This window comes from Scatophagus argus, chromosome 11, assembly GCF_020382885.2.
Source record: "Scatophagus argus isolate fScaArg1 chromosome 11, fScaArg1.pri, whole genome shotgun sequence".
Taxonomy (NCBI): domain Eukaryota; kingdom Metazoa; phylum Chordata; class Actinopteri; family Scatophagidae; genus Scatophagus; species Scatophagus argus.
In genome coordinates this window covers 463,440-476,284 of record NC_058503.1, presented here as the reverse complement: position 1 = coordinate 476,284, position 12,845 = coordinate 463,440, and the positions used below count along the sequence as shown (strand labels likewise).

General features: G+C 38.3%; 1 protein-coding gene across 4 annotated transcripts; it reads right to left on the bottom strand.

The window, feature by feature from the left end:
• Positions 1 to 249: 249 nt before the first annotated feature.
• Positions 250 to 12,577, bottom strand: mmadhcb (metabolism of cobalamin associated Db). Of its 4 annotated transcripts, none has more exons than XM_046404652.1 (8): positions 12,510 to 12,577; positions 11,184 to 11,239; positions 9,792 to 9,936; positions 9,450 to 9,667; positions 7,343 to 7,451; positions 5,153 to 5,283; positions 3,389 to 3,475; positions 250 to 1,453 (listed from the first exon to the last, which is right to left on the bottom strand). In XM_046404652.1, the coding sequence occupies exons 2-8, from the start codon at positions 11,199 to 11,201 to the stop codon at positions 1,259 to 1,261; spliced, it is 903 nt and encodes a 300-aa protein (XP_046260608.1). In that variant the 5' UTR covers positions 11,202 to 11,239; positions 12,510 to 12,577; the 3' UTR covers positions 250 to 1,258. The 4 variants fall into 4 exon arrangements, with proteins under 4 accessions (XP_046260608.1, XP_046260607.1, XP_046260609.1 ...); XM_046404651.1 differs by having other exon boundaries at positions 12,501 to 12,575; XM_046404653.1 differs by having other exon boundaries at positions 11,193 to 11,239; positions 12,510 to 12,527.
• Between the last annotated feature and the right edge of the window lie 268 nt (positions 12,578 to 12,845).

Below are 12,845 nucleotides of genomic sequence, written 5' to 3'. Positions count from 1 at the left end.
CTCACCAAAACTGGAAGTCAAAAAAGCCAGTTTTATTAGTTGTTGTGTATCGCCCACCTGCTGCTGCTTACTCAGAGTTCCTGTCTGAGTTTAGTTCTCAGCGCAGATAAAGTGATTATAGCGGGTGACTTTAACATTCATATGGACGTCGATTCTGACAGTTTTAAGTGAGCCTTTAATTCACTTTGAGGTTCAATAGGTTTCTGGCAGATAGTAAATGAACCAACACCAACACATTATCATAATCAATTCAATTCAATTCAATTTTATTTATACAGCACCTTTTACAATAAAAATTGTCTCTAGGTGTTTTGCATACATACTTACACACACACACACACACACATATAGTCATAGCAACGATTATGTCTTCAATGAAGACATCTAAATTAGTGAGTGTTGCAGAGAGTGAACCGAGTCTAAAAAGTAATCACTTGCAGTTCAGACAAGAAACATATTATTGTGATGACAGCAGCATTTCAGTGTAAGTGTTTGAAAACATTAAATATATACCAACATGAAGTGCTTACAGAGCCCCCCTGGGGTCAGCTGAGAAAGGAAAGTAGCAATGATTAAACCTGTACTTTTTGGTTTACAAATTGTGTCAAATTCACTGAGCAACAGAGAGGCAGGAGGTGGGAAAGGAGCCAGTCCTTTCCCACCTCCTGCCTCTCTGTTGCTGACGTCTGTCCACATGTCTATATATTACTATTTGTAATTCGCCCTTCAGCGCTTTCCTTGTATCAAGATGTTTAAATAACTTAATAAAGTGTTACTACCAATGTTAGCAAAGCAGGTAATGTTAGCACAAGAAGACTACGAATTCACAAAAATCTACACATTGCAATACCATGAAGAAATACATATATGGCAGGCACATTACAGTGGAATTTCTATGAATCAGAATCAGAAATACTTTATTGATCCCTGGGGGAAACTGTTACAATAACATGGGTTATTGGCAAAATAAGTTGCCCTTAGTCAAAATTGCATTCAATACAAAGGCACATGGATGGAAGTCAGTAATGACAAACGGCATGGATTACAAAACAGAATAAAGAACCCTATCCTTTCACACATGACTGCTTTCTTTTCTCAGTTGACCCCAGAGAGGTTCTGTAAAAATTTATAAAACCCTGAGGAGTCAGGTTATGATGCTCTTAAAGAACTCTGGTCATGATATTCTTGACTGAAGTGTCATCATTTTAATAAAAAGTGTATATAAGTTTTAATGGCAACACAGTCCCCCTGAGCTTGTTCAGCTGCCCTGCAACTTCATCATGATAAGGCTGTTGGATGGTGCATTGGTGAATATTGTTCCCACAAAAACATGTGTTCCCCACAAAGAATGGCGGATAACTCTGCAGCAACCCAAGTCCTCGATCTGAAAGCCCAGGTGACGGTATCTCTCGTCTGTCTCAAACAGTGTGTTGTTGGTGTATGAGCCAAAAAACTGGGGATAAACACATATTTATTAGAAAGTTATCTGAACACATTCATCTCCAGAAAAGCAGGAGTGGTTTTAAACACAACAATTTCTATTAAATCTGGATCCAATTTAAATGCAGCACTGGATTTGTCAAGGTCATACAATTTAAGAAAAACTTCACTATCAATCCCATACTTGTGGGAATGCACACGTTTCAACAGCTCAAGAGTCAATAGTACAGCAAAGTTGACTGTGTAATAAATAAAAACGATATAAACCTCACACAGACATGATCATGACTGGATAACTGAATGGAAAAACTGACAAATTTGCTTACCTTCCCAGTCAACTAGTAGTTACCACATTGTGGTTTTTCAACACCCTGTGCAAGTACCACTGTACTGCACTATAGCGCAACTGTACCAAACTAATAAGAGTGTGTACGTGCGTACTATATATATATATATATGTGTGTGTGTGTGTGTGTGTGTGTGTGTGTGTAATATGGGTATTGTTTGAATTTGCTGAAAGTCAAAATTATCAAAACAATAACTTTTTCAAAATAAAAAAGTGATGTCTACAGAAATATATTTTTCTTCACAGGGAGGCCAAAGCTATCAAATATTAAATGTTGTCTAAACACAAGCAGTTATAAAAACATTTGATTTAAACCAGGAACTGTATGATCACATATTAATTCACCAAGCCTGCAAATCTGCCCTGCCATTTCATGTCAACTTGGAGTTTTGTGCTTCAGACGTTTTCAGATATAGATATTCAATTCAATTCAATTCAGTTTATTTATATAGCGCCAATTCACAACAAAAGTTCTCATGACACTTTCCAATTAGAGCAGGTCTAGACCAAACTCTTTAATTAAATTGTAAATAGAGAGAGCCCAACATTCCCCCTTGAGCAAGCACTTGGCGACAGTGGCGAGGAAAAACTGCCTTTTAGAAGGCAGAAACCTCGGAGCAGACCCTGGATCAAGATGGGCGGCCATCTGCCTTGACCGGTTGGGTTGAGAGAGAGAGAGAGAGAGAGAGAGAGAGAGAGAGAGAGAGAGAGAGAGAGAGAGAGAGAGAGAGAGAGAGCAGGAGAGCGAGAGAGAGAGAGAGAGAGAGAGAGAGAGCAGGAGAGCGCGCGCAAGGGAGAGAGGCAGAGGGGGTGGGGTGTGAGAGAAGGAGCACACAAGCAGAGATGCATAGCAGCAGTAATAATACCAGAAGTATCGATAATGAAAATGAAGTATACAGAAGGTATTATGGTGATTTTGATAACAATAGTAGTAACAATAATGGTAGTAGCTGTACTGAGTCGTAACAGATTTAAATCAGATTATGACTAAACAGTAGTAATTGCAGTAGGTTTTGAGCAGGACCGCAGCAGATCCAATCCTGATGTCTGCAAGCTATGAAGGGTGGGTTTTAATGGTGGGTTCCATTTTAGATCTGGTTATAAGTTGATACAAGCTAACTGCTTGTCAAATCTTTAATTCATAATCTCTTTTAGATCATCTTGTCAGCCTCTTAATCACTCTACAGACATTTGCAAAAAAATACATGGACTAATGACATATACAAAAACTGTTCTGACTCAGCAACACAGTTGTTAAGAATGAGTGACTGAATAGTGAGTTAAGTTTTCACTTAAACCTTGAGAAGTGTCTAGTCAGTGTAACACACATGAAGGCAATAAGTGAGGAATACACACCGTTTTCCTTCAAAGCAAAAGGAAAAAAAGTGCCTTCAATGTGTCTTATGGTTATTATTGATTGCCTGAAATTAAATGTGTGGTGAGATCTCTGTAGTTTAAGGTCTGAAGGAAATAAAACAAAACAAACTACCGATAAAGATTCAGTGTGGGATTCAGATTCAATATATGAAATTGGAACTGGACTCAGATTTGATAGAATGAACTGGAGCTATCACTCTTACAATATTGATTGTGGTATCTTACCGCCAAGCCAGAGGATGGGTCGATGAAGTCAGCCCAGAATCCTTCTCTCTGCAGAGCGTAGCAAATCACCTTTGCTCCATCAACAAACTAAAAAATCAGAAGAATAACTCAGTCTCACTCAGCGATTCTGTGTTCACTGATGATTTACTGTATTCATGACATAAGCTAAAATTACTCAAAGGTATTTTTTTCTCAGGAAAACTCTTACAGAAAAACTTGTTTGATTTTGTCATCATAATCTGTTATTAGTGCTTCCTTTGATGCAATTATTATTATTATTTTTTGCCTTTTATTCATATAGAACAGCTGAAGATATGACAGGAAAGGGGGGCAGAGAGAGGGGATGACACGCAGCAAATGAGCCACAGGCAGGAGTCAAACCTGTGGCCACTGCAGAGGACAGACAGCCTCGGTATGTGGGTCGCACGCTGTACCAACTGAGCTACAGGGGCACCCCTTTGATGCAATCATGATGCGGTATTGGGAAAATATTAAATTATTTCATTTATTCTATTGTCTTGCTCATTCCACTATTGCGGCGCAAAGACAGCAAACAATTGTTTTATTTGGTGAGCGATAACTGAGCCCCCTTCTTTGTGATGGAGTAGCAAGACAACAGGCGCTGATGTAGGACATGCTTGAGCCATTCCAGCACATCAGGCAAGTACCAGTGTCTAGAGTCACATTTAAGCACCAATTGGTAGCCAGTGCAGGAGAACCAGTAAAGTGTGGGCAAGGACCAACCAGGCCACCAGGATGAACCAAGAGGTTGGATGGCACATACAGGCATACCAGTCAGAAAGAGTTGCACTAGTTTAGGTATAAGTTAACAAAATCCCTGCTCAGAAGACATATCCTCCTGTACAGAATGAATCTGCAAGAGCTGGTTATCTCAGCAACGTTTGCAGTAAGGGCAGTTGGTCATCCAGTGTCACACTGCATGTGTATTTCAACCAACGTAATTAAACATATCAGTATCCACACACACGCACACAACATAAAGTCCATGTCATGACTCTATTATGTTGATTCCCAGGAATCTTTAACTGTTGACCTGCTCCACTGATGCAGACAGGGGTGTCTGTCTTTGCCTTCTTTTCTCAAAAAACAGCAAACAGCTTGTTGGTTTTGTTGACAGTGAGCAGTACATTGATATCTGTGCACCACTCTTCAAGACTGTTGATTTCCTCTCAGTAAGAGCTCTCACCATGTTATAATGTTGTGATTTTAGTTGTTTTCATTAAAGAAGTTATGGCTGCAAACACTTGGAAATTTATTGAGTGTCTATTTGTCCTCACTGTGTTTTTCTAATTGACTTATTCATTTTCATGTTCATGACTGGTCTTGCTTGGTGGTTGGAAAATAGTGAGGGCAGTGATAATGTGTGATAGTGTGCTGCACCAGTTCTGATTAAGGTTTTTCTGCCACAGGCAAGAGTTGTATTATTTACATATAAATAATTATTGTTATTTTAAAAAATTCATATGTCACAGTCCTGCTATATATCTATGTCTAAGATTTTGAGCTACTACACATATTTCTGACTTTACTTTGTTAAATATAGAACCTACTTACACATAATACATAATACTCTTCACATAATTCACATAATACTCTACACATAATATCATGTACTCTACTTTTAGTTTGAAGTTGGACTCGATAGTCATAGTCCTAGGCTGGAGTGGATATTGAATTATATCTCTACAGCAGTTATTAAACTAGATGTTAATGTTTTTGTCTATCTTTTTTGCAACAACTCACCTTGTCAAGCATATGTTCTCTCTCCAGTTCCACATCAGTACACCATGATGTCATATCATTCTGGGTCTTTTGGGTCACCGTGATCACCATCATATCAGAGGATGGAGCCTCAGGAAACATGGACTGGAAATCTGTTCATCACATTATCAGGAAATGTACACATCAGACAGAAACACTGCTTATCACTACCAATAAGAACATTATTTCTGCTCTCCTTGTGGTGAAGAGAATTACAAACTGGGGAGGGGGTGAAAAAAGAGGAGGAAGGCAAATGAGCAATATTATAGGGTCTATCAGCAGAATTCTTCTTTCTGGACCAAAATTACAATTAAACCCTGAAGTTATAGCTCTAGTTCATTCAGCACAATGCCTCAGTAGACATAAGCTGTTCCTGCTGCAATTCATGGGTCTTGAACCCACAGTCTTTACAACTGATAGCCCATCATTATCATGCTGAACTATCCAGAAAAGTGCTTTGAAATGGCAGGAATCATGACTTGTATTCATACATGGTTCTGATAACTACATGAGGGTCCATAGCCCAGCCAATTACATAAAACTTTTTAATTAGAAATTTCTTGGAATCATGCATCTCTAATTCAGTGTTTTTCAGTCCCGATCCTGGAGCACCTGCTTGTTTCAGAGTTTTCCTTACTCCAACACACCTGATTCAAATGAAAGAGTGATTATCAGGTTTATGCAGAATTTAAAGATGACTAGCTGAACATTTGAATCAGGTGTGATGGAAAGAGGAAACATCTGAAACATGCAGGACGGGCGCCCCTAGCACAATGACTAATTCAGTATAAGATGTTCATTCTGCATCACTCAGGGCTCAAAAGTCATAATCTTGCTGAGCTCAACAAAAAAAAAAAAAAAAAAATTTGTGTACTTTATATGGACCAGGGGTGTCCAAACTACGGCCCGCCACCCATTTGTAATTGGGCTGTATCAGAGTCCAAAAATATAATGGACTATGGCACACACATAATATTTGTGCTTAACTGTATTGTTCTTCTTAGTTTCAACACTAGGTAGAGCTATTGTCTTGAACAAGGCAGCGTGTCCACCAGAAATGGCACAACTAAAGAGACGCAAGATCAGAAGTAAGTGCAGAAAATTTCAGACTCTGAAAAGAGAAAAATGAATATTTTTTTCATAGAAACCAAGGGGAAATGTGTTTGTTTGATTTGCAATGAACGGTTGCCATGATGAAAGAGTACAATGTATGATGACATTATGAAACAAAAAAGAAAAGAAAGCGGAGGTGAAGCTGTCAAAATGCACTGCATCATCCACCAAGAAGCCCTCTGTGACCTGCCAACCTTTTGTAAAAAATAAAATGAAAATCTACTAATGGCGAGCTGTGATGAAGGCTTTTTTTCTTTAAACATGTTCAATTATCAAATGTATTTTGTAAATGTAATTTACCTGCATTTGATTTTACCAATACTAGTGCATTAGAAGTGAGGCAGTATACCTCATGTCTAGTGAGTGGCCTGGTCCTTCGTATATTTTTCTGTATGTGGTCCTCTGGAAAAAAAAATTTGGACACCCCTGATCAAGACAATGCAGAGATGTTTTTAATTTATTTATTATGATCAATTGCTTTATACATGAGAAACTGATGTTGAAGATAAGATAAGATGAACTTTATTGATCCCACAGTGGGGAAATTCACTTGTTGTGGCAGCTCACAAGGACAGAAGTGCAAAAAGCAAAAAATGCTCTATTTACCACTGACTGCGATAGTTTAGAATTCAAAATTCAGAAATTTTCCATGCCACGACTACCATGAACTCAAAAGTGCGTTCTTGCTTTTTTCTATGAAGAGAATCTGCAGTATTTTTACAGTAACATCTAGAGTCAAACATTCTGATGTACTGTGGGCTCAAGTTTTATAATTCAACAGTCTGTTTGGATCGCTTGTATAGAACAGTCTGAAGATGCAGTGTAGCAAGAAGAGGAGGAAGACAATTGTAAGAGGTCTGGCAGCAGAAATGCCTGGTCCTTAATTACAAAGTCACCATCCCAGCAAAGACACATTAAAACATTTTAAAAATGTAATAATTAAGGTCCACATGTAGTATGTTTGTAGGTCTACAGCCCATTTCTTTATAACTAGTCCAAATAAACAAAATGAACAAAGAAGTTACAGATAATGCGAGAAATGCAATATCAGTACCATACCTTTCTTCAGTAGTTCAGGGCAGAACTGTATGGCACACTCCACACTGCAGTTGTCAAAGTACTGTTCAGGTCTGCTGACAATCTGAGATGAAGTAGGGTTATCTTTCTCCTAAGACACACACACATACAACTTTCATTTACCACTGAGACTAAAGGGGCCTAGAAACAATGTGGGCAAGACAGGAGGTAGAGCTGAAAATTCCTGCCTCACTTGATCGTCTGTATATTGCCTTGAAAGTACAGACTGTTTCTGTTGAGACAAGCTTATGAATTTCAGTGCAGTTTGGAGGCAGTGTCAGACTGTAATGACTTGACGATTCATGATACAGTGGCTTGCGAAACTATTTGGCCCCCTTGAACTTTGTGACCTTTTTCCACATTTCAGGCTTCAAACATAAAGATATAAAACTGTAATTTCTTGTGAAGAATCAACAACAAGTGGGACACAATCATGAAGTGGAACACACTTTATTGGATATTTTAAACTTTTTTAACAAATAAAAAAACGAAAAATTGGGCGTGCAAAATTATTCAGCCCCTTTACTTTCAGTGCAGCAAACTCTGTCCAGAAGTTCAGTGAGGATCTCTGAATGATTCAATGTTGACCTAAATGACTAACGATGATAAATGGAATCCACCTGTGTGTAATCAAGTCTCTGTATAAATGCACCCGCACTGTGATAGTCTCAGAGGTCTGTTTAAAGCGCAGAGAGCATCATGAAGAACAAGGAACACACCAGGCAGGTCCGAGATACTGTTGTGGAGAAGTTTAAAGCTGGATTTGGATACAAAAAGATTTCCCAAGCTTTAAACATCCCAAGGAGCACTGTGCAAGCAATAATATTGAAATGTAAGGAGTATCAGACCACTGCAAATCTACCAAGATCTGGCCGTCCCCCTAAACTTTCAGCTCATACAAGGAGAAGACTGATCAGAGATGCAGCCAAGAGGCCCATGATCACTCTGGATGAACTGCAGAGGTCTACAGCTGAGGCGGGAGAATCTGTCCATAGGACAACAATCAGTCGTATACTGCACAAATCTGGCCTTTATGGAAGAGTGGCAAGAAGGAAGCCATTTCTTAAAGATATCCATAAAAAGTGTCGTTTAAAGTTTGCCACAAGCCACCTGGGAGACACACCAAACATGTGGAAGAAGGTGCTCTGGTCAGATGAGACCAAAATCGAACTTTTTGGCAACAATGCAAGACGTTATGTTTGGCGTAAAAGCAGCACAGCTCATCACCCTCAACACACCATCCCCACTGTCAAACATGGTGGTGGCAGCATCATGGTTTGGGCCTGCTTTTCTTCAGCAGGGACAGGGAAGATGGTTAAAATTGATGGGAAGATGGATGAAGCCAAATACAGGACCATTCTGGAAGAAAACCTGATGGAGTCCACAAAAGACCTGAGACTGGGACGGAGATTTGTCTTCCAACAAGACAATGATCCAAAACATAAAGCAAAAGCTACAATGGAATGGTTCACCAAAAAACATATCAAGGTGTTAGAATGGCCAAGTCAAAGTCCAGACCTCAATCCAATTGAGAATCTGTGGAAAGAACTGAAAACTGGTGTTCACAAACGCTCTCCATCCAACCTCACTGAGCTCGAGCTGTTTTGCAAGGAGGAATGGGCAAAAATATCAGTTTCTCAATGTGCAAAACTGATAGAGACATACCCCAAGCGACTTGCAGCTGTAATCGCAGCAAAAGGTGGCGCTACAAAGTATTAACTCAATGGGGCTGAATGATTTTGCACACCCAATTTTTCATTTTTTATTTGTTAAAAAAGTTAAAAATATCCAATAAATTTTGTTCCACTTCATGATTGTGTCCCACTTGTTGTTGTTTCTTCACAAAAAATTACAGTTTTATATCTTTATGTTTGAAGCCTGAAATGTGTCAAAAGGTCACAAAGTTCAAGGGGGCCAAATAGTTTCGCAAGCCACTGTATATGTGGGGTACTGGTTTAAGTTTTAACATAAATGCAAAACAATCAGAAATTAGCATTTTTTTCTGGCCATAATAGAAAAGAATATTAAAGTGATTTTTCCCATAGATGTGGAGCAGTGTTCTCAATCACAAAAACATTACTACACTTACAAAGAAGTCTCCGACAAACTGGGTCAATATGAGCTCATGTCTCACACTGATGGACAGGGGAGGAAGCACATCAGGGATCATGTTGTGTGCCAAGCTCTTCTTCTGCTCTGATTGTCCTTCCAGGTGGCAATCAAAAGCCACATCACCAGGGAGCTGGAAGTGTTGGTCCTGAGGTCCAAAAGGCCCCATGTTCTCATCAGGCCACACTGTTCGCGGTCCTTAGCCAAAAAGGCGCATCAGGAAAATAATCAGGAACATAATGCATGCCAAAGTGGTTTAACAGAAAATACACATTCAAATGAAAAAAAAAAAACAAATAGAAAAAAAACAGCTATTACATACCCATGTTAAAAGCAGTGATGGCTATGTGGGGCTCATCAGAGCCTGAGGATACAGCACCAGAAAAGGCTCTGGCTCCAGTCACATGACGTACCAACACCTGAAGTCCTGGGAGGTAACTGACTAGTCTAGCTCTGCTACGCATGACCTGAAAACACATCAGTGTTAGCCTCTCTCACAGACAAGCCCCCAACCACATAATGTTTAATAAAAAGAATATTGCATTCACAATGACAAAAAATGAAATATATTCATAATATCTTCATGTTGAAGAGTCTAAATCATGTGAACAAATGATAGCTAGCTAGATAGATACTTTATTGATCCTGAGGAAAATTCAATCAAACACTGAAACAAATAACAAACGTTTGTCACTGTACTGAAAATTAGAACCTTCATGGAAGATGGATTTAATGTATGACTACTGTTGATTTACTTTTCATTAGCTGTACAAAACAAACACACAACAGAGTTTGATGCATTCTTTTCATAGTGTCGAGACTCACACTCAGGTGGCTATAGAGTTAGAACACTCTCTTTAAATGTTGGCATCAACAATAAATTTGACATTGAAAACAAAATGTAACTGAAAACAAATACATTGAAAAGTACTGCTTTTTGATATTATTGTACTGTTTTTCAATGACAATGTTTTAACCGTTTTCTCATGTCTATCTATTTTCAGAAACAGTTTGTTTTTACAATATCAGTATTTTTTTCACTATAAACACTTTGTTGGAGAGAGGTCTGCTCCGAAGCATCTGACAAGACACTTGGCATGCAGCAGTGGTTTCCATGATTACAGTGAAACTTCCACACAGCAAGCATATTGAGCCTTTCTCATATAAGAACCGACGTTAGCTATGATAGCTGACCATAACTGCTCCAGCAGACCTCGGCCAGACCAGCATAACATCAGTTCAAAGTTTACTTAAACAAACTTAAAAAAGTGCTGTCACTGAAAAAAGACTGTGATTGAAAACCATATCAGAATACAGAAAATATCAAAATAATAAAATAATTTTTAATGTCCTGTTTCATCTTTCAGTGGGATTTTTCAGGACTAATAAACTTTTCCAGTAAACATGTCCTTATTCAGTTCAATTCAACAACACCTCAGCAATAAATTCCACCTTTACAAAGTTTATAATGTACTAATGTTTGTAATGTAATGTTTTTTGTTGACATTTAGAAACAACTAGATTCAGAGAATTAATAACAGTTAGAAACAGAGAATTGAATTTACACATATCTGACTGAGATCACAGTTTGGACTACATTGTACTGAGGCGTATGCGTCTGTCATACCAGTTCTATCTGCATGTGTTTTCTTAAGTTGCAGTTAGGCTGTAAAAAACATCTCAATCTCTTAATATTATAAAAGTAAAGACAAACCTGACTTACGCTGGCCATCCTGGTGTGTCTCTGTTTTCTCAGTCTCTACGGTGTTTCTATAAGAGTAGATGAAGCAGTCAGAAACAACCAAACACATCTATTTTGACAGTAAAGTAAAAATCCCAGTCTTTCTGTATGTCCTCCTTTCAAGGGTATAACGGGAGTATAACGCTCAGCACCCAAGGAGTGCAATGCTGAGTGTTAAGTACTCAGCATTGCACTCCTTGGGTGCTCAGCGTTATACTCCCATTATAACGCTGAGTGTTAAGTACTCTGGACAATTGATAAGTAATAAATTAGTTAAGAAATAATAAATTTTGGGGGAGAATTTTGATTTTAAATGTTGTTCTAGCCTTTACGGCCGGAGACCATTTGGGTTGTAATTCATCTCAAATGATGCTACTTGGCTCATCAAATATGAGCATTCCAACAGCAAAGATAGCTGCGTCAGGTCAAAGAATGGATAAGGTGCACCTAAAAAATCTTGCCCATGGTCATCTAAAATGAGTATTTTAAAGAGCAATCCAACAATGCAGTGGTGACTCCTCCACTTTATTTTTACTGCTGACTGCCATGACTGTGTGAATCATTTCCATCATTTCACTTGCTACACGCTAACACAAAAATACATGACTTTTAACTGAATAACAGAGATGCAAAATCGACCTAAAATGAAATAAAACTGCTGCAAATGGTGGGAGCCACACAATGCAGACTAGAGAGTCAAAAATGTCAACACTTATGTGGACGTTTTTACATTTTCAGAAGAAGACGACATGAATGAACATGAATTAACCATCTCATAGAAAAATACAAACATTACATTAATTGATTAAAAAAATGCATTAAGTAACAATAAACAATGCAGTGAAAAAAGGATCCATCAGATCCTGATATCTCAAAAGAAATTCGTGCTGCTGCTGCTCTTCTTTGTCACCTGTCTCATACTTTATTTAGATAACATAGACAGATAAAATTGCGATTCTTCGGTATTTAGCGTCACCTAATGACATCTGGTCAATCCCTCAGTCCTTCTCCTACACTTCAGACTGACCAACTAACGTAGCTATTGCTAGCTTTAACTGTAAGCTGTGAAAAAACACAACGTTAAATAGTTCAAACAAACTAGGCGACTGTAGCTTTAAATAGCGGCCATTTTCACTGTTAGACAGAACATAAAAATACAAAGACGATCGACTTCTAACCTTATAATATAATTAATGTAATAATGATGTCATTTTTTATTATTTGCATATAAAAACCGAGATCATACAAAAATAGCACAACAACTGTAATATTTCCCCATGCTTCGTTCACCTTCACTACCTTCTCTTCTTCCTTCTTCTTCTTCTCCTCCTACTTTTTTCTTCTTCTTCTACTACTGTCTCCTTCTTCTTCTTCTTCTTTTCTTTGGGGGTTGGCGTGTTGCAACCAACTTGAAAGGTGCATATCGCCACCTACTGTACTGGAGTGTGTAACTCAGGATGACTTGTTCTTCAGGTTACAGTCTAAATGGATACAGAGTTATTATAAACAAAAACAATCATATCCTTTTCCACAGTCCTGTTACCTTTAAAAAGTTTAAGAGAGACTTACAGCATTCTCTTGTTTCAATGAAATACTGACCTCCTCTCTTCTGCACTTCCCTTTAAAATCTGTAGC